Here is a 23,059-nt window from a genome sequence, read left to right as displayed (position 1 = left end):
ACATTAAGCAAAAAATCATTAAGATATATTAACAATGATCATTCTTAAAAATATTTGAGTCACTTATTTGAAATTTACTAGCTCTTGGAATTTTCCTCTGATTGAGGTAGACATTGGAGAATTTTCATGTTTACATATTTATTTGTTATTTATATATTTTATTAAGGAATAAAAATTCATGAACATATGCAGATGTGGTTACATGATGATTCTTCACTCTCTACCTACGTCCCATCCATATCCCACCTCTTTCTTCCTCCTCCCTCTTTCTTTCCCATTTCATTTTTTACAGAGATAAATTTTCAGTTAATTTTGTACTCATAAGATTAACCCTACACTAAGTAGAGAGATCACAGACTAATATGAAGGGGAAAAAAAAGTAAAGAACAAAAACAAATAAACAAGAAAAACATTGTTCTCAGACAGCCAAGACAAGGGCTGTTCGAAACCACCTCCCCTCAAAGTGTGTTTCCCTCCTATAGGTTACACTTAAGTACTCTATTACCACAGATCAAAGAGACCATATGGTATTTGTCTTTTTGTGATTAGCTTGCTTAAACCAAATATTTATGTGGTTCTGGGGAATGAACCAACTGATGACACGCTTTCTCTGTCTCTCTCTCTCTCCCCCTCCAAAAAAATAAATAAATAAATAAATAAAGGAGGAAGAAGGGAAGATATTGTTATAAAAACACCAGGTGTGGCAATACTATAATTAATACATTTAACCTTCAGTGTCTCTTTCAGAGAATAAAGTAATGTATAAATTTGACTTTACTTGTAATAATTTTGTAATTTATTAAGTATAAAGGTTTATTCAGACTGAGAGATAATATTGATTGTTGATGCTTTCAAAAACGAAAGTTGTTCTGAATAGAAACTACTACTTACATCAAAAAGAGGAAGATAAATAAAGTAGTAAAGAAATGAAACAGAAAACTTTCAGTTCAACACCTGTAAACATACAAGGTTAGTGTAATTGAAAAAGTTGAATGAACTGCAAAGAATAATGGAAGCAAGAGGGAGTCCCCACACAGAAAGAACTCACACACACACACACAAAAAAAGGAATTTATTTTCCATTTCTTCAGTTGTGGATTTTGATTACTCCAATTCTTGAATAAAACTTTTTCCACTGAACATAGTAAAATTTTTAAAAATACTAAAATACAACACAGAACAATATTTTGCTTCACTTTTAATTTTTCGGAGGCAAATAGTCTGTAGGTAGGCAAATTATTTAAGGAAAAATTTGGACAGGTATACTGTTTCACAGTGAGACTTACTGTTGTCCAACCGACTTGTTGACCTAGGTCTGTGAAGTAGAGTGTGACAATGGAGGAAGCTGCAACACTTTCAATGGTTATATAGTCCTTCAAAAACGGTCCACCTATCATAAGAACAATTAGAGAACATGATTTTGATAGCATTTCAAAGGAAAGTGATACAGAATTTCTTAAAATGAAACCAGTGGAAGTTAAGAATTAATTTTGCAGAAATATCACGATGTGCAATAGATCTTCAAAGTAAAATAAAAAGTTAAAAAATCTGTTTAATAGTATATAACTAGCAACTAATACACAATGGTCCTCAATGCTAACTAACCAAAGGTCTGGCTGCCATTAGATACCACTACATCTAAATGTGATATTAGGATCTAACCAAAAGGATATGGAGTTTTTTAGAAAGTATAATTTTGATAAGGATGTGTATTCTGTAACTGTTGTGTGAAATGTCCTGTAAATATTTATTAGTGTAGTTCAACGCTGATGTATCTTTACTGATTTTCCATCTGAATGATCTGTCTATTGGAATGAGTGAGCTGTTGAAGTTACCTACTTTTATTGTATTGAAGTCTATCTCACTTTTTAGATGTAATATTTATTGTAATTAGTCTATGTCTCCCTTTAGGTCTAATAGTATTTGCTGTATGTATCTGGGTGGCCTTGTGTTGGGTGTATATATATTTATGATTGTTATAACTTCTTGCTGAGCAAACCTTTCATCAGAATCTAATTTCCTTTTTTGTGTCTTTTTACATTTTATTTAAAGTCTTCTTTGATATGGATAACTACTCCAGCTCATTTTTGGTTTCCATTTGTCTGGTGATATAAATTAAAACTATTTTATCTCAAAAACAGAGAGGAAAATGAAAGGAGAGAGAGAGAGAGAGAGGGAGAGAAAGGAAGGAAGGAAGGAAGGGAATGCAGAAAGGAAGAAGAAAGGAGAAGAAAGAAAGAGAAAGAGGGTGTGGGAGGAAGTGAGTGGGAATATCATTATATTCTTAGAATTAAATCTATGAACTACGTTGAATTTGTCTCTTTGTATTAATATCAAGTTAACATGAAAAGAAACAAAGGACCAGATGGAAAAAAAAAAAAAAAAAAAAAAAAAAAAAAAAAAAAAAGCCGAGTCATCTACCCTCTCTATGACTCAATTTTCAGACCTCCTGAGGATGCAATCAGAATCTACATTTAGTATTCAATATAGCACCTATGACTATACCGTAGTTATTAAATGCTAGGTATTAATTCATTATACTTATTGTTACTGCTATCAAAAAAGAAAAGTAAAATGTGTGTGTATCATTCATCTATGATATTTCCTTTTCATCCAGAGACATTTAAAGGTGAAAGCAACAAATATATAATATATATAAAACATTTTGAGTGCATATTTCTAAATCTCAACTTGTTTCAAAATAAGATGAAAAAACACAGTGGACATATACTGTATTTGAAAGTGATAATTTGATAAATCTAGCTCTAAAAGAAAACAGATGAGCAGGAATGTGGCACAGTAGTTAGTATATGGTTAGGAACACACACATTGCATATCAGAGTGCCTGGTTCAACTGGGCTCTTCTCCCAGTGGCAGCTCCCAGCTGATACATATACGAGCAGGCAACAGGTGATGGCTCAGGTAGCTTGGGTTCCTGCCACTAATTTGGGTGACCCAGGCTTCATTCCCAGCTCCTGCCTTTGGCCTGACATAGTTCCAGCCTTTGAAGGCATTTGGGGAGTGAATTAGATAAAAACTTGTTTTCTCTCTTTCTCTCTCTCTCTCTCTCCCCTGTCGATGTATCTTTTTCTCTCAAATGAATAAAATAAATAAATATATGTGAATTTCTAAGTATTTATTGTAAACTGTTTCATAGTTATATACTTAAACTACATTTAAGTAAATTAATATTCATTAAATATTTATGTATATGCAATTTAATAGAAGAATAATTTGGTGTTGACTTGAAATTGCGGATTAAGATAAGAGGAAATACATGGTAGTTGGAATTCACAGAAAGTTCCTAGGATTCCTGTTTAGTTCTGAACAAGGTAAGCATCACTATCAGTTTGTATGTGACAGATTTTTTTGTGATAATGGCTGCAATTTTCACTATCCCATATTCACAGCACTTACTCTGTGATAAAAGCAGTTGGTATACATTTTGCCACCTTTCAATATGGGCTTCCTGGATTTTTGCTGAAACTAACATTCAGTGGGTAAGGCTTCGGGACTTGTTCCAAGTATTGGCCTTAAGCATTCTTGAGTGTTAATGTTCTTTTGTTTAAACTCCTGCTTCCACCCTGTGAGCAAGCACAGTCTCTGGTAAAGGGTGAAACACCTCTACAGCAAAGAGGTGTCCATTCAGTTGCATCCATGCCAGGTCAGCTAGTTGCTAACATTCTAGTAGCTAACTGCTGATGCCCGAGTGAGCTTTGTCGAGGTCAGCCACACACAGACTAGCTCAGCAAAGAGCTGAGCTAAGTAAATGTTGACCATTTGACTCATAAAAATCAGTGCTTGCTATTTTATTTGCTTTAAAAGTGTCTTTTGTATAAGGAAACTATGTAAGAATCTAATGTCACATAAGATCACTGCCCATAGGGAAATCAATCTGATTAACATATTTAGGGAACAAACATAAATATTAAAACCCAACATTATTTTGTTATTAAATCATTTTTCTGTGATAGTAATAATTGCAACTGTGATTAATGGGCATACAGCAGATGCCAATCATTATATGCATATATATATATACATATAAATACTTTATTTATTTATTTTAGAGGCAACGTTACAGAGAGAGAGGTAGAGAAAGGTCTTCCACCTCCTTGTTCACTCCCCAAATGGCCACAATAGCAAGAACTGAGCCCATCTGACAGCAGGAGCCAGGAGCTTCTTCCGTGTATCCTCTGTGGATGCAGAGTCCCAAGAACTTAGGCCATCTTCTACTGCTCTCCCAGGCCATAAGCAGATAGCTGGATTGCAAGATAAGAAGCCGGGATGCAAACCGGTGCCAGTGTGGGATGCTGGCACCACAGATAGAGGCTTAGCCTACTACGCCACAGTGCCGGCCCCCTTATTATATGCTTTATAAATATAATGTGATGTAACACTAAAAATGATTTGTTTCTATTTGGCGCCACCATATGAAAGAAGATCATCTGTATGGGAGATAGAAGATCAAGTTTAAAATCCGAATAAATTTAAATAACCACTTTTTTCGCACCTATCTGAATTTTTCTCACACATATCAAAGTTTTCTCGAACCTCTGCTTCACTCAAACTACACCTTAGAACACTCAGTCAAGTAAATAAGTGTGAGGAACAAGTGAGATTTCACATCGAAAGTTGAACTGACTGAACTCTGAGTCCCATGCAGTGCCTTTCAACTTGAAGTTACATTTGACTTTGATGCCTGAAGAATTCTGAATCTTTTGTATATGAGTCAAGTTCAGAAAAAATGCCCCTCATTATAATTTTTTCATGGAGGTCAGTACCCATGTGAAAGAGACTTATTGAGCCTGACATATACTAAGTCCTGTGGAGGCAAAAGTAAACAAGACAATGATTTTGCTTCGTGAAACTCTAAAATTCTCTTGAACATTTCAGTAATCTGAGACCATTAGAAAAGTGTGTCTTCCAAGAATGCCACAGAATTCTATGAAAGAAGCACAATATCTTCAAGAATTTTATGGAAATCATCTCGTCTTACAGGGCATGTGATATCTGAGAAAGCATAGCCAGAATAGTAGCACAAGCATTAGAAAAATACTCAGTTCTTTATTGTTTGGAAAATTGTAGTGACTACAACTCCTTAATAGATTTGTTGTTAAGGACTTTGAGTTTGTATCTCACACCTAATGGAGAAATATATATTCTACCACAGTGCCCATTCAAAGTCAACATCATGTTGATAAAATATATCAAATCAGAATAATGATAATTCCCTGATCTGATTTTTATACATTTTATTGACAAATCTCCTTGAAAATAGGGTCTAGAATTCTGAAAAAAAAATGAAGTTTAATGGTGAATGTAATATTTTTATTAAAATTTGTTTCTTTTTGCTCCATCTTACTTTAGTTATTTTGCTTTATAACAATAAAAAATGAAAAAAGGCATTATTCAGTACTTTCCTCCAATATTCAGATAGTGATTATGTGAAACATATCCCTTAAAGTTCCTCCTCTATAAAAGTGAAGCAATAAATTGTTGGGACAACCAAGTGAGATATGTACCAATATTTCCACACTTATGTGTGAACATATACTAAGTATACAGTGTTTTTTTTTTATGTTACAGGAGGGATTTTTCATTAAAAAGATACAGTGAAAATTAGTTCTTACCACATTCTAGCTGCAGGCCAATTCGAGAAGGATACCATTTTGGACCTATCCAATAGAAAATAGTATCAATTGTCAGGAAAAGCACAACATTCACAAATCTAATAGTTCCCATTATAGGACAGATTTGAATTAGAAGTTAGTAAATGGTTATACAGTGTCAGACATAATAATTAGCTTTGGCAGGGTGCTGGGCAGCAGTTGTTGAGATTAATTTGAAGAATGCTTTGAGGAGTTTTTTTGTTGTTGTTGTTGTTTTCTTTTTTTTTTTTTTTTTCTGATGTCGAGACAGGTATAATAGGTGCATTCCAGTTTTGGAAATGTACTAAGCTGTCTAACTTAAGATTTGTGCACTTTATGTAAGATGCTGTAACATATTGTTAGAGAACCATTCATGGAGAAAGTAATTGTAGCGCCCTTTGAAACAAAGTAACTGTAGCGCCCTTTGAAAGAAAGTAACTGCACAGTAGCGCTCAGCTTGAAAAAAAAGTAGAGTGCTAACCACCCTAGCTGGTAAGATTTGAAAGTGGAGGGCCTAACTAGACGGCCTAACCACAAACTGGCGTGGCCCTGATAATGGGACACTGGGGGGTCAGAATGTGGGCAGGGCTAGCCTCTAGAAACTGTGTATAAGGGGACCCTCAGATGCTGTAAACCAGAGGTTGCTCAGCCTCTCTCCCCGGTCCATAGTGCCTAGTGCCCGCAGGAGTAGGCTTGAGAGATCTCTCCTCCTAGTCGCCTAGAGTATCAATAAAGTGTGTTTAGCTTGACCTTCCTCAGTCTCCTCACTCTTCCTTCGTGGTAACCCGGCCAGTTCCCAAAGGGGGAGATCCTGACATATTCGTTTAAACGTGGAGACCTAGGTTTGGCATTGTGTCACAGTGGGTTAAGCTGCCACTTGGGATGCCCACATCACATATCTGAATTTCTGGGATCAAGTTCCATCTCTGTTTGCAGCCTAACTTGTTACTAATACATGTGGGAGCCAATGGATGGTGGCACAAATAGTTGGGTCTGGTCATCTATGTGGGAGAATGGGATAGACTCCTGTACTCCTGACTTTAGCTTGGCCTAGACCCAGGTGTTGCTGGCATTTGAGGAGTGAACCAGCAGATACATTCTGTCTTCTACCTATATCACCCTGCATTTCAAATAAATAAATAATCTTCAAAATAAAATAAATTGGGGACCTTTGATCTAATTCAAAATGTGTCTAATTTTGGCACTTAGAGTTATTTATGCTATCTGGCAGCCTGCATTTAGTCCAATGCTCAGGACACTGGGCCCCATATCAACTTGATTCCAGGTTCCCATTTCTGACTCTAGCTCCCTGCCAATAAAGACATTGGAAGGCACCAGGTCATTGCTCAGGTGATTAGGTTCGTGCCATCCACATGGGGCACCTGGATTCAATCCCCCCAGTTCTGGGTTCAGTTCAGCTCCAAATAATTGGACATTTGGATAGTGAAGCAGTCAATGGGACCTTGCTTGCTCTCACAATTAAATGTTTTTAGTTACAAAATAAAAGTTTTATTCTCCATCAGGAATAAGGCGCTTTTCCAGAATATTATGTATCATTCACTTCTAACACTATGAGTGTATAGATCATAGTTGAAAGATTACTTTAGTATATTCCCTTTAGAATATTATTAAGAATAATTAGAATAGTATATAATTCTATCTGCATGGAAAATCAAAGCACCTTTATTATACACTGACCTAGTTAAAATCCTAGTTATCAGAATATAATTTGTTTCCTCTATAATAAATTATATGCCATTATTTTAAAGTCTCTAATAAAAGTAACTTGACCTGATATTCAATGTTAAACAAATTTTCATGATATATAATAAAAATCATCTTCAAAAGACTGTTCTACAATTACTGTCTTTGTTTTCAAAACATTACTCTCAAGTGTCAGCAAGAGTGATGATAATGTGATATAGCTTGACAACTTGAAACAATTCTCCATAAATTTATTGCAAGAGGGCATCTTATGCCTAGAAATTATCATGGAAAATAACTCATAGGATAATAATTATAATAATTTAAAGCTATTCAGTATTATTTCTAAGCAAAGCTGAAGAAGAGTATAGCAAATTACAGGACAGAATCATTTAACTTTATTTTAAAGAAAATATCCAGATAAAGACATATTTTTATTTACTTATAAAATTTCTGTTATTTATAGGCCATTTTTTGCTTCTGAATGTGTGTTAAGATTATTTGTTGAAGTCCTTGGGTCCCTGCACCTGCGTGGGAGACCCAGAAGAAGCTCCCGGCTCCTGGCTTCCAATCGACACAGCTCCAGTCGTTCGCGGCCAATTGGGGAGTGAACCAGTGGAGGAAAACTCTCTCGCTCACTTGCTCCATCATTCTCTCACTCTCTTGCTTTGTCACTCTCTCTCTCTCTGCCTCTCCTCCCTCTGTGTAACTCTGACTTTCAAACAAATAAATAAATCTTTAAAAAAAGATTATTTTTTGAAAGTATTTAAAAATAACTTTTCTACTCACAGTGAAACTCTGCTGTCAAAGAAGCTAGGATGAAAGTGAATGCAACAGAACCCTCCACAGTTTTAATTGAGTTTGTGAATAAACTACAGATACTGGGCAAAATACAACCTTATGAGAAGCCATTTATATTTGACAAAAAATGATTGGGTAGATATGATGTTTATGCATATGAGCTGTCAGATTCTATTTTAATAATAATAATTTAAGGTATCATTTTCAATAACACTTGTGATGTTTTCAATGGGGTAGATGCCAAAGCAAAACTGACTCTATCATTTGAAGCAAAGTAAGCTGTCTGTAAACTGTGAGTGAATACTAGCATATTGAGTAGTTTGTTGGTGTGAGGTGGGATTGGACTGGGAAATGTGCAGTAGAAAAAATGGTTTATAAAGAATAAAGGCCATCTACTATATAAGGAATCTTAGCAGTTCTGAATTTTGAAAATCTTGCTTATACCAAGGAAGATGGACACTAGAACACAGCTGATAAATGACTATGTAGTAGTCCCAAGGATCCTAGAAACAACTGATATCATCAAAGATGTTGACCTTGATCTGAGTACATGGTATCTTATTCTAACAGAAACTTGGACTTCTTTCCTTGGTACTTGGAAATGTTCCTATCACCATATAATAGCATTTTAAATAATTAATAACTTGCTATATTCAAATATACTTATTTAAATAAAGAAATCATCCACAACATACTATTAGGAGAGGATTAAATAATACATAAGGACATGTAAGCATTTATAACACTGTAGCTTCATTTTAAAAGATAAAGACTATAGAAATAATGTATGTAAATAAATGAATAGCTGGACCTTAATAAATAAAGTATAGTATAGTAAAATAAAGCCTAATATAAAGGATGTGCAGAGCGTATAGTAATTTAAAGTCTTTAAATGGCATTCGCTATATAAAAATGAGTAAAGAGAGGATACCAAATAGCTGATGAACAAGTATTCATGGAAAATGCCTGAGCAAAAATAGTTCATCTAAATTTCAGTACCGTTTTGTCTTATCAAAGAAAATATCAGTAATGATTGTGACGTTAATGATATTGATTATATGCTATAATCACAGAGTGCAGATCACAAAAAATCCTTAGAGGAAACATTTAGTTAAAAAAAACTCATCAGCTTATGAAAGGAACTTGATTTCATCTAAAATATCTTTCTAAAATGACCCAAAAATAGCCACAATTTTCATTGAAAGCCAATTATAAGCATGATAGTTATCAGGTACATTTCCAAGGGCATCCATGCCCTAATCGTGTTCTAAGCTAAACAAATAAACCAAGACTGTAATGTGAGCAAATTAAAGGAACTACATGCATGAGATGAAACAAAGAAATTGATTTTCTGGAAAAAGGTAGCAAAAATCTTCTTGTACTTAAACTTAATGAAACAAGATCTAAGTTTTGCATACACTTTTATACCCAAAACTTTAAAAGAAAGATAACAGGTAAGAGGATAATCATAGAAAATGTCAAACATGATTGGTCTTGAAATGTTACTTTTCATGTAATGATTCTGGAACAGTGTGTATCAAAAGAAAAAGAGATTTAGGAGACTATGAAAGCCATTTTATACATAAAGGAATCTACACAGGATTATACCATAGGATAGTCTTAGGGTTAATTAGTATGCAGAAGATTTTTGTACACGGCAAGAATTTAATTAAAATTAATAGTAGTTAGTAATTGATTGTCTCTCACAAATATGTGGAACGTGTACATTAAAAGGATAATGGAACATAGATTCCTATATTTGATGTGAAGGTGAACTGAAAAAATTCAAGCTGTATATCCCTTTCAAAAATTATTCCAATTATTCAGTAATTAATACCCCAAAGCTTTTCACCAGCTATAGTCATCTTAATATAAATTTAGTTAAAATTTAAACACCTAAGAATAATTGTGTGTTAATTACAGAATTCAACCAATGGTACTAGAACAAAAAAAAATACTAAAATGGATAAAGTATTACATTGTACATCAACCATCAGGACAAGAGCTGATCAAGTCACTGTTTCTCATAGTGTCCATTTCATTTCAACAAGTTTCCCCTTTGGTGCTCAGTTAGTTGTCGCCGATCAGGGAGAACATATGATATTTGTCCCATAGGGACAGGCTTAATTCACTGTTAGGAATTTGGAAAACATTATGCTGAGTGAAATAAGCCAATCTCAAAGGGACAAATACCACTTGTTCTCCTTGATAGGTGACAACTAACTGAGCACCAAAAAGGAAACCTGTTAAAGTGAAATGAACACTATGAGAAACGGTGACTTGATCAGCCCTCACCCAGATTGTTGATGAGCAACTTGATATGTTATCCCTCTTAGTATTTTTTTTGTTTGATCTACTTAATACTTTTGGTTGAATACTGTAATCAATACACAGTTCTTCTTAAGTGCTGAAACTTAACTGAAAAGTGATCACTGTTCAATATAAGAGTGGGAATAAGAGAGGGAAGAGATGTGCAATTCGGGACATGCTCAAGCTGACTTACCTCAAACAGTAGAGTTAGAAACATACCAGGGAATTCCAATTCAATCCCATCAAAGTGGCATGTACCAATGCCATCTCACTAGTCCCACTGGTCAATTTCTGTTCACAATTGATCATAACCATAGGACTAAGGACCAAAGGGATCACCTAAACAAGAATAGTGTCTGCAAATACTAGCTGATAGAAGAAAAAAGGGAGAGAACATCCAACATGGGAAGTGAGATACACAGCAGACCCATAGAATGGCAGATGTCCTAAACAGCACTCTGGCCTCAGAATCAGCCCTTAAGGCATGCAGATCCGGCTGAAATGCACATGAGACTATTTCAGGCATGGAAAGCCAAGACACTCTGAGGAAAAAAAAAAAAAAAAAAAAAAAAAAAAACACCCAACTGAAAGATCTCCGCGAGTGAGATCCCAGTGGAAAGAATGGGTCATCAAAGAAGGAGGTAACTTTCTCTGAAGGGAGGAGAGAACTTCCACTTTGACCATGGCCTTGTCTAAATATGATCAGAGTCAGCAAACTCAAAAGGCTTCCATAGCCTTGGCAACTCATGACAAGAGCCTAGGGAGATTACTGATGGCATAAACAAGAGTGTCAATTTGTTAAGTCAACAACAGGAGTCACTGTGCACTTACTCCTCATGTAGAATCTTTGTCTTTAGTGTGCTGTACATTGAGATTTAATGCTATAAGTAGTACTCAAACAGTATTTTTCACTTTATGTTTCTGTGTGGCAGCAAACTGTTGAAATCTTTACTTAATGTATGCTAAACTGATCTTCTGTATATAAAGAGAATCGAAAGTGAATCTTGATGTGACTGGAAGGGGAGAGGGAGTGGGAAAGGGGAGGGTTGCAGGTGGGAGGGACGTTATGGGGGGAAGTCATTGCAATCCATAAGCTGTACTTTGGATATTTATATTCATTAAATAAAAGTTTAAAAAATATATATATAAATTTAATCATTAGTAGAGATAGATTAGATTATAAGAAATGATTGGCATGATAAGCATAAACAAAGATACGTTTAAATCATAGAATATTCATGCTATTAGTAGACTGTATCTGCTAGTATTCATATATTTTATCAATGAAAAAGCAGGATCAAGTTTGAAATGATCATTTCTCTAAATTAAGCCAATGATGCAATGACTAAGACCCTTTAACCACAAGTTGTAATCTACCATATTGTTTTATAAGTGCTTTCAGTGGGTAAGTGCAAAGGCAAAGATAAAAAATAAAAATGATAATAATTGAAGGACAATACATGTTGCCAATTATCATTTATCACAATCTTAACTGACTTGAATTTAAAAATCTTATTGTATCTTGATAAAAACATTAAGGTATTTAAATGTAGACATTTTGGTAGCAAATACAAATGGAAAAAATTATAGATTTTTAAATCATTTGCTCACTGACAACTATTCTGTGGAGACTCACTGTGGAGTCTCCCAGAGACTCATTAATGGGTTATCAAATGCATGACTATTTGCCCATGTCTTCTTGATTATGTATAAATAGAAATACAGTACAATCTTATACAGTATATTCAATGTCAACTTACGTACAACCGATGAACTATTATCATCTGCATGATAAGATCATTATCTAGAGTTTTACAAAATAGTCTAGAACTCATTATAACATAAAAATAATTGCACAAGGTCATTTTTAAGAGACATTATAATTTAAGAAAGCAGAAATGATTCAAGACTGGAAATAGAAGAAAGAACTTACTGAATAAGAGGCATGTTTGATAAAGCCTGTGTTAGTAGGTAACATATAGTTGCATGAAATAGAAAGATGACATGAAAAATATGTGATGGTGATTTTCAAAATGTACTGAATCCCTTGATTTGTAATAAATATGTATGACCATGTATTTTAGATATACACACTGAGGTAAACACAATTTTCTGGGATATATGGTAATTCTCCAAAAATAATAAAAATGCTAGATAATAATGTTGAATATAATTTATGGATAATTAGTTCTGTGGATTTCTATAGTGAACTAAGTAAAAGCCAGAAAGCTTAGTCAGGAACTGGAAATATAATTTTACATTTCTCCTGGGATTTCTGTGTTGGAAGAGGGAGCTGAGAATTAAGAATCTGAGAATGGCTGCTTATAGATTCACAAGGCAAAGCAGACAAAAACTGAACTTCATGCCCAAAGAGAAGTTCTGGTAAAAGTCTAGCTTTTCTGTGTGTAGCCTAATAAAAAAAACAAATCACAATTTTTTTAAACTTTTCTTTAATGAATATAAATTTCCAAAGTACAGCTTATGGATTACAATGGCTTCCCCCCATAACGTCCCTCCCACCTGCAACCCTCCCCTTTCCCACTCCCTCTCCCCTTCCATTCACATCAAGATTCACTTTCGATTCTCTTTACATACAGAAGATCAGTTTAGCATACAATAAGTAAATATTTCAACAGTTTGCTCCCACACAGAAGCATAAAGTGAAAATACTGTTTGAGTACTAGTTACAGCATTAAATCGCAATGTACAGCACACTAAGGACAAAGATCCTACATGAGGAGTAAGTGCACAGTGACTCCTGTTGTTGACTTAACAAATTGACACTCTTGTTTATGCCATCAGTAATCACCCTAGGATCTTGTCATGAGCTGCCAAGGCTATGCCCTGATTGTTGATGAACAACTTAATATATTACCCCTCTTAGTATTTTTTGTTTGTTTGTTTGTTCTACTTAATACTTTTGGTTGAATACTGTAATCAAAACACAATGCTTCTTAAGTGCTGAAACTTAACTGGAAAATGATCACTGTTCAATATAAGAGTGGGAATAAGAGAGGGAAGAGATGTGCAATTCGGGACATGCTCAAGCTGACTTACCTCAAACAGTAGAGTTAGAAACATACCAGGGAATTCCAATTCAATCCCATCAAAGTGGCATGTACCAATGCCATCTCACTAGTCCCACTGGTCAATTTCTGTTCACAATTGATCATAACCATAGGACTAAGGACCAAAGGGATCACCTAAACAAGAATAGTGTCTGCAAATACTAGCTGATAGAAGAAAAAAGGGAGAGAACATCCAACATGGGAAGTGAGATACACAGCAGACCCATAGAATGGCAGATGTCCTAAACAGCACTCTGGCCTCAGAATCAGCCCTTAAGGCATGCAGATCCGGCTGAAAAGCCCATGAGAGTATTTTAGGCATGGAAAGCCAAGACACTCTGAGGAAAAAAACAAACAAACAAACAAACAAAAAAACACCTAACTGAAAGATCTCCCCGAGTGAGATCCCAGTGGAAAGAATGGGACATCAAAGAAGGAGGCACCTTTCTGTGAAGGGAGGAGAGAACTTCCACTTTGACCATGGCCTTGTCAAAATATGATCACAGTCAGTGAACTCAGGGGGCTTCCATAGCCTTGGCAGCTCATGACAAGAGCCTAGGGTGATTACTGACGGCATAAACAAGAGTGTCAACTTGTTAAGTCAACAACAGGAGTCACTGTGCACTTACTCCTCATGTAGGATCTTTGTCTTTAGTGTGCTGTACATTGCGATTTAATGCTGTAACTAGTACTCAAACAGTATTTTCACTTTATCTTTCTGTGTGGGAGCAAACTGTTGAAATATTTACTTATTGTATGCTAAACTGATCTTCTGTATATAAAGAGAATTGAAAATGAATCTTGATGTGAATGGAAGGGGAGAGGGAGTGGGAAAGGGGAGGGTTGCGGGTGGGAGGGACGTTATGGGGGGAAGCCCTTGTAATCCATAAGCTGTACTTTGGAAATTTATATTCATTAAATAAAAGTTAAAAAAAGTGTAAATCACAAACAAAAACCATTAATTAATGGATCTTTTTAAAAAAAAGAAAAATATGATGGCTGACAGTGTTTCAAAATACATAATACATATCAAGAGACATATTAAAATGTTATCAGTAATAAAATTCATTGATATATAGTGGAAAACATATATAGTGGAGGACATAATTACCAACAAATAAAATCAGAGAAGAAGAAAAAATGGCGTATTAAAAGAAAATAATAGTACTAAGTATCACCAAAAATGAATGGCAATTGGACATGCAAAAGAGTTATCAGTAGCAATTTTAAAACGTATTGGCTAAATAGATTTCCAACAAAATTTGAGCTATGTGCTGCTTCCAAGAAACATACCTTACCAACAAAGACACATGCAATCTGAAAGTGAAAGGATGGAAAAGATAATCCATGCTAAAAGAAACCAAAAAACAGCTTTTGTGACCATCTTAATATTAGACAAAATAGCCTTTAACACAAAAACTATTAAAAGAAGGACACTATATAAAGATTAAAGGATCAATTTAACAAGAAATTGTAACTATTATAAATGTATAGGCACCTAATTACATGGTACATGGCTATTTGAAAGAATTATTAAGGGATTTAAAGGGAGATATATACTCAATTACAACAGTAATGGAGGACTTCAATACTCCACTTTCACCAGTGGACAGATCAACCTAACAGAAAATTAACAAGGAAACAACAGAGCTGTTTGACACCATAGACTGATGAGACCTAGGAAATATCTACAGAGCTTTCCAACTTGCAGCCACAGAGTACACTTTTTGTTCTTTCGACAATGCATGGAACTTTCTCTAAGATGGACCATATGCTAGATAAGTGAGCCGCACCAAATTAAAAAAAAATAATAAAATTATATCATGCATTTACTCAGACCACAATGCAACAAAGCTAGAAATCAACAACTTAAGATTCTCTACACCATATGCAAACACATGGGGAATGAACAACATGCTTCTGAATGAACAATGGGTCATAGAAGAAATCAAAAGAGAAATCAAAAAAATTATGTAAACAAATGAAGAAGGCAATAAAAGATACCGAAATTTGTGAGATACAGCAAAAGCAGCGTTAAGAGTAAATTCATAGTAATTGGTGCCTACATCAAGAAACTGGAATCACATCAAATAAATTAATTATCTATGCACCTCAAGGATCTAGAAAAACAATAGAAAACCAAACCAAAACTTGTAGAAGAAAATAAATAATAAAATTAGAGAAGAAATCAACAAAATAAAAATAAAAATAATACAAAAGATCAGCAAAATGAAGAGGTAGTTTTTTTTTTTTTTGAAATAATAAACAAAATTGACACACCATTGGCCCAACTAACTAAAAAAGGAGAGAGAAGACTCAAATCAATAAAATTAGAGATTCTCCAAAGCAGTTATAATCAAAACTGCCTGATACTTGTTGCAAACAGCTAGATAAACAAATAAAACAGAATAGAAATCCTAGAAATCAATTCAAGCATCTACAATCAATTCATATTTGACCAAGGAGCCAAAATCAATCTATGGACCAAGGATAGATTCTTCAACAAACAGTTATGGGAAAAATGGATTTCCACATGTAACAGTATGAAGAAAGACCACTACCTTACACCATACACAAAAATCCGCTCAACATGGATTAAAAATCTAAATCTGTGAACTGACACAATCAAATTAATTGAAACATTGGAGAAACCCTGCAAGACATTGGCACATGCAAAGAATTCCTAGAAAAGACCCAAAGGCATTGGCAATCAAAGCAAAAATTAACCAGGGTTTACTTCAAATTGAGGAGCTTCTGTATGTCAAAAGAAAGTCAGGAAGGTGAAGAGGCAAGCAACAGAATGGGAGAAAATATTTGCAAACTATGCTACTGATAAAGGATTAATAACCAGAATCTATGCCATCTCACTAGTCCCAGTGATCAATTTCTGTTCACAATTGATCATAATGATAGGACTAAGGACCAAAGGGATCACATAAACAAGAATAGTGTCTGCAAATACTAGCTGATAGAAGAAAAAAGGGGAGAGAACGATCCAACATGGGAAGTGAGATACACAGCAGACCCATAGAATGGCAGATGTCCTAAACAGCACTCTGGCCTCAGAATCAGCCCTTAAGGCATGCGGATAGGCTGAAAAGCCCATGAGTATTTAAGGCATGGAAAGCCAAGACATCTGGGGGAAAAAAAAAAACAAACAAACAAACAAAAAAAAAAAAAACAAACAAAAAACACCTAACTGAAAGATCTCCGTGAGTGAGATCCCAGTGGAAAGAATGGGTCATCAAAGAATGAGGTACCTTTCTCTGAAGGGAGGAGAGACCTTCCACTTTGACCATGGCCTTGTCAAAATATGATCACAGTCAGTGAACTCAGGGGGCTTCCATAGCCTTGGCAGCTCATGACAAGAGCCTAGGGTGATTACTGATGGCATAAACAAGAGTGTCAATTTGTTAAGTCAACAACAGGAGTCACTGTGCACTTACTCCTCATGTAGGATCTCTGTCCTTACTGTGCTGTACATTGGAATTTAATGCTATAAGTAGTACTCAAACAGTATTTTTCACTTTATGTTTCTGTGTGGGAGCAAACTGTTGAAATCTTTACTTAATGTATGCTAAACTGATCTTCTGTATATAAAGAGAATCGAAAGTGAATCTTGATGTGAATGGAAGGGGAGAGGGAGTGGGAAAGAGGAGGGTTGCGGGTGGGAGGGACGGTATGTGGGGGAAGCCATTGTAATCCATAAATCGTACTTTGGAAATTTATATTCATTAAATAAAAGTTAAAAAAAAATAACCAGAATCTACAAAGAGGTTAAGAATCTCCACAACAACAAAACAAAACCCAGTTAAGAGATGGGCAAAAGACTTAAATAGACCTTTTTCAAAAGAGGAAATCCAAATGGCCAAAAGGCACATTAAAAAATGTTTAGGATCATGAGCTCTCAGAGAAATGCAAATCAAAACTACAAAGGTTTCATCTCACTCCAGTTAGAATGGCTCTCATAGAGAAATCAACAACAAATGGTTAAGAAGATGTGGGGAAAAGGGTACCCTAATCCACTGTAAGTGGGAATGTAAACTGGTAAAGCCACTATAGAAGACAGTATGGAGATACCTCAAAAATCTGAATATAGACCTACCATATGACCCAGTCATCCCACTCCTTAGAATTTACCCAAGGGAAATGAGATCAGTATACAAAAGAGCAATCTGCACCTCCATGTTTATTTCAGATCTATTCACAATAGCTAAGACATGTAATCAGCCTAAATGCCTATCAACCAAAGAATTGGATAAAGAAATTATGGGATATGTACGCTGTGGAATAATATACAGCAGTAAATAATGAAATCTAGTCATTTGCAACCAAATGGACTTATCTGGAAAACTTCATACTTGGTGAAATAAGCCATTCCCAAGGGGACAAATACTATGCACTCCCCCTGATCTGTGAGAACTAATAGTGAACCTAAAGTGAAAGCTATAGAAGTGAAATTGACACTTTGAGAAACAATGACTTGAAGATCCCTTGGTTTGACTGTCAAGAAACAGTTTTTATTTTTATTTTTTATTTTTTCTTCTTTTCATACTCTATGTTAACTCTTAACAGAGTTATTCATTTGTATGTGTATGTATAAAGTCAATTTAAAATAGATATCAGTAAAAATAAGAGCGGGAAAAAGGAGGGAGGAAGAAATTTGTAACTGTAAAGCTCTAAAATGCTATCTTAATTGTTAAATTGATCATATTAACTGTTAATGTGAACATATAAATAGCATCAAATTGTAATAATAATAGACAGAATTAAAAAAGAGGGAATGTCCAACATGGAAAGCAGTCCACACAGCAGACTCATAGGATGAAAAGCACTTTAAATAACACTCTGACCTCAGAATAAGCACTTAAGTCATTCATATGTGGCTGAAAAGCCCATGAGAGCAATTCAGGCATGGAAATCCAAGGCACTGTGGCAAAAAAAACCTACATGTAGGATCTTTGTGCATGAGATTGCAGTGGAAGGAAGGAGCATCAATGAAGAATGTACTTTTCTATGAAAGGAGGAGAGAAATCCCACATTGTTTATGGCCTTGTCTAAATACTGACAGAGTTTGTGGTCACAAAAGGTTTTCATAGCATTGGCAGCTCATGGCAAGAGCCTCAGGTGATCACTGATGTCATAAAGAAAAATGTTAATTATTAAATTAACAACAGAAATCACTGCTCACTTACTCCCCATGTAGGACCTCTGTTCTTAATGAGTTGTACTATGAGAATTAACTACAAAACTTGTTCTCAAACAATACTTTTTTACATTGTGTGTCTGTGTGTGCGCAAATTGTTGAAATCATTGCTTAGTATAGAGTTGGTCTTCTGTATATGAAAATTAATTAATAATTAATCTTAATGAAAGAATGATGAGAGAGGGAGTAGGTGGTGGGACATGAATGGGTCTAGGAGGGTGGGTATGGAGGAGAAAATGACTATAATTCTAAAGTTGTACCTATGAAAATAGTTTTCATTAAACAAAAACTTAAAAAAAGACATGAACAAAAGGTCAGGTCCATGAGTTCCTTTCCATTTTCATAAGAAAATTAAATATTATCTAAAATCCATGATGCACTAAAAATACTAGATGCTAATTTCATATTTGTGAATCATGATTGATTCAATCATTACAGTACTTCATTATAACTGAATTAACTATCTTTATGTGATCATTTTTTTGAAATCTGCAAATACCACCTATATAAACAGTCAAGCCAAAATTAAATCAAAAATGTTAGTAAGATATTTAATGATTTAATATGAAATGTGTGATTGTGTTTGTGTATCTAAAAATAGATGTGTTTCTTTCCCATATTTAATAAAAGCTAATAGGTTTAACACTCAAACAAGCACAATCAGCATACAGAATCTAGCTGATCTTGAAAAGAAAATGTATCTGTATGGGAGTCTGCTAACACACAGTGCTCAAATAGGAATAGGGTGCTAAAACACTGCATAATCAACAACTGCAGAGAGGGTTTCTGTAGGAAGTGATTCCAAAAATGGAAAACATTTAAACCCTAGAAACACTTATAATTGTAATATAAAGAGAGGAAGAAAATAAGGAGCAAAAAGCAATGAGTCCATATCCCAATATGACTCAAGGAACAAAACAGGAATTATGGGGGCAGGATAAAGAATATTCAGAGAGAAAAAAAATGGTTATGGTATCCTCACTTGTTAAAGTTTATGACCAATAGTTTGCTTACTTAACTATTTACTATAATCAAAGGAATCAGGATGGATCAGCGTGCTGATGTTCTCATTCTTCCTGGACACCATGAGCTGTCCAAGTTGCCTAGACTATGCACTAGTTCAGTGATACCTTTTCCAATTTTGCTTTGTACAACCATTAATCAGGACTGATTTGTCAACTCTCCATGCCTTCTCAGACTTCTCCAATATACTTTATGGCACCCATTCTCTGTCATCTGCAAAATCTCACTAATCATCTAATTCCCACTTCAAAAATCCCTTCATTGTCCTACTTTAATATAAAATTGCTGTTCATCTTCAACTATTTTTTTCTTTATGACAAACTCACTTTACTGTGTGCCAAAGAGCATATTAATAGACATTGTGCTCTTAACTATTGCTTCCAAATATTTGCTCACCATTCTCTTTGTGGAATAAGGATGGGAGAGGGAGAGAATATCATTATGTTCTTAGAGAATTGTATCTACAAATCACATTGAAACCTAATTGCAAATTAAAATTTAACAAATAAAAACAAACAAATCATATGCATCTCAATGCAAATGGTGGGAGTCACATTACTATGATGTGTCCATGTAGGTACAGCAATTGTTTAAAGGGACTACTCCAGTTGTTTATAAAGGGTTAGGCTACACTTGGGTGGGGCTGTAAGTATATAGGAAATCTCTGCACTTTCTGCTCAACATTGTCTACCAAGAGCTTGAGTAGCCAAAGAAATCTAAAACAAAAAATAAAATCAGAGCATCACGATATCATATTTCATCACATACTTGTTGAGCTTTTGTAACCAAAACAACATAATATTGGCAGAAAAAATACTTAGACTAATGGAAAAAATAGATTCCAGAAATGAATCTCCACATCCACAATCAACTGGTCCTTAACAAAGGATGACAAACGTGTACCTGGGAAAAATGACATTCTCTCCAATACAGGGTACTGTGAAAAATGACCTAAATGGAAGATCTCTGAGCGTGAGATCCCAGTGTAAAGAACAGGTCATCAAAGATGGAGGTACCTTTCTCTGAAGGGAGGAGAGAACTTCCACTTTGACTATGACCTTGTCTAAATATGATCAGAGTCAGCAAACTCAAAAGGCTTCCATAGCCTTGGCAGCTCATGACAAGAGCCTAGGGTGATTACTGATGCCATGAACAAGAGTGTCAACTTGTTAAGTCAACAACAGGAGTCATTGTGCACTTACTCCTTATGTAGGATTTCTGTCCTTAATGTGTTGTACTATGCGAATCAATGCTATAGCTAGTACTCAGACAGTATTTTTCACTTTGTGTTTCTGTGTGGATGCAAACTGTTGAAATCTTTACTTAATATATACTAAATTGATCTTCTGTATATAAAGAGAATTGAAAATGAATCTTGATGTGAGTGGAAGGGGAGAGGGAATGGGAGAGTGGAGGGTTGCGGGTGGGAGGGCAGTTATGGAGGGTGGAAGCCATTGTAATCCATAAGCTGTACTTTGGAAATTTACATTAATTAAATAAAAGTTTAAAAAACATTTTTTCATATGACAAACATTGACGTTTGACTCACTTCCTAACCCCCCCCCACCAAAATCAACTCAAAAATGTGTCAAAGATGTAAATGTGAAACCTGACAATTTGAAAAAAAAAAAAAAAAAAACTAGAAGAAAACGTGGGGACATACATTGGATATTAACTTATGAAACAATGTTTTGGATAACCTTTCCAAAGATCTAGAAACAAATCTAAAAATGGACTACTGGGATTATGTTAAATTAAGAAGCTTCTGTACATCAGGGGGAGCAAACAACCGAGTAAAGAGACAACACACACATGGAAGAGAATATTTGCAAATTATTTATTTAACAAAGAATCTATAGAGTATTTATAAGGAACTCCAACAATTCAATACCAGAAATCAAAAAAAGCAATTCATAGATGGGAAAGATCTGAATATCTGAGGAATTTCTAAGAACTGCTAGGAATCAAGAAAAAAAAAAAAAGAAAGAGGAAAAGAGAGAAAGGGAAGGAGGCAGGGAGACAAGGAAAGAAGGGAGGGAGGGAGGGAGGGAAGGAGGAAGGAAGGAAGGAAGGAAGGAAGGAAGGAAGGAAGGAAGGAAGGAAGGAAGGAAGGAAGGAAGGAAGGAGAAAAGATAAAAACTATCAATATCAGTAGCCCTCAGGGAAATGCAAATCAAAATCACAGAGAGAAATCACCTCTCTCCAATGTTGGTGAGGCTATAGTATAGAGTATTTTAGATTTAACTTTCAACCAGAGAGTTAGAAATGAGAAAATATGATCATTAATATATCTGGGTTAATGAGTATAAAATACTAATTTCATATGCCCATCTCATAATTTTAAACTTATTTTTACAGCAAAATGAAATTCTTTAATATAAATTCTAAAGTATACAAAAACTTACATGCTTTGTGAAATTTTTGCTTAACATCATGAATAGTAGATGCCTGTGTCACCTGAAATCACAAGAAGAGTGTTTATTTGTTTTTGCATATTTGTTTAATAAGAAAAAATGCTTTAAAATACTTACTTTTTACATTTGTAGGCTCAGTGTGATTTTTAGATACAAAACTAAGAAAATAATTTATTAGAAAGTAATAATTCTTTTGCTTCCCTTTTTACATACTACAATTTTCACTAACATGAACATTACAATTACCAATAATATAAAGTTGTAAATGGATTTGTGTGTATAGCAGTAATTGTGTTATTAGGTGAGTTCATCCAAATTTTGTCTCTAATATATCTTTTTTAATTTTTTCTACCCAATGTATTTCATTCTGTTTTCAAACTTCTTTTTTTTTAACTTTTATTTAATGAATATAAATTTCCAAAGTAACGGCTTATGGATTACAATGGCTTCCCCCCCATAACATCCCTCCTCCCCTTTCCCACTCCCTCTCCCCTTCCATTCACATGAGGATTCATTTTCAATTATCTTTATATACAGAAGATCAGTTTAGCATACATTAAGTAAAGATTTCAACAGTTTGCTCCCACACAGAAACATAAAGTAAAAAATAATAGATGATTTTTTAAATGATGATGAAATCAGATCAGACCTACTGTCATGTTTAATCCCAGTGAGAGTCAAGTTGGGAATTGATAATTTCTTCTTTTTTTTTTTTTTTTTTTTTTTTTTTTTTTACAGAAGATCAGTTTAGTATACATTAAGTAAAGATTTCAACAGTTTGCACCCCCATAGAAACACAAAGTGAAATATACTGTTTGAGTACTCGTTATAGCATTAAGTCTCAATATGACTTAACACACAAGAAAGTAGAAAATTTCTAAC

At 34.6% G+C, this 23,059-nt stretch overlaps 1 protein-coding gene across 4 annotated transcripts in view; it reads right to left on the bottom strand.

Moving 5' to 3' along the window:
• TECRL (trans-2,3-enoyl-CoA reductase like) overlaps window positions 1-23,059 on the bottom strand; it is a 69,984-nt gene that overhangs the window by 34,434 nt on the left and 12,491 nt on the right. For all 4 annotated transcript variants that reach the window (XM_008267813.4, XM_002717154.5, XM_070047229.1 and 1 more), the window contains exons 2-4: window positions 22,169-22,220; window positions 5,634-5,678; window positions 1,287-1,390 (exon numbers count right to left, since the gene is read on the bottom strand). In XM_008267813.4, coding sequence (XP_008266035.2) covers window positions 1,287-1,390; window positions 5,634-5,678; window positions 22,169-22,220 — 201 coding nt within the window. The remainder of the gene's footprint in view (window positions 1-1,286; window positions 1,391-5,633; window positions 5,679-22,168; window positions 22,221-23,059) is intronic.

The sequence above is a fragment of the Oryctolagus cuniculus genome, chromosome 8 (genome assembly GCF_964237555.1).
Source record: "Oryctolagus cuniculus chromosome 8, mOryCun1.1, whole genome shotgun sequence".
Lineage (NCBI taxonomy): Eukaryota > Metazoa > Chordata > Mammalia > Lagomorpha > Leporidae > Oryctolagus > Oryctolagus cuniculus.
The sequence above is the reverse complement of the archived record's forward strand: the minus strand, read 5'-3'. Positions and strand labels throughout refer to the sequence as shown.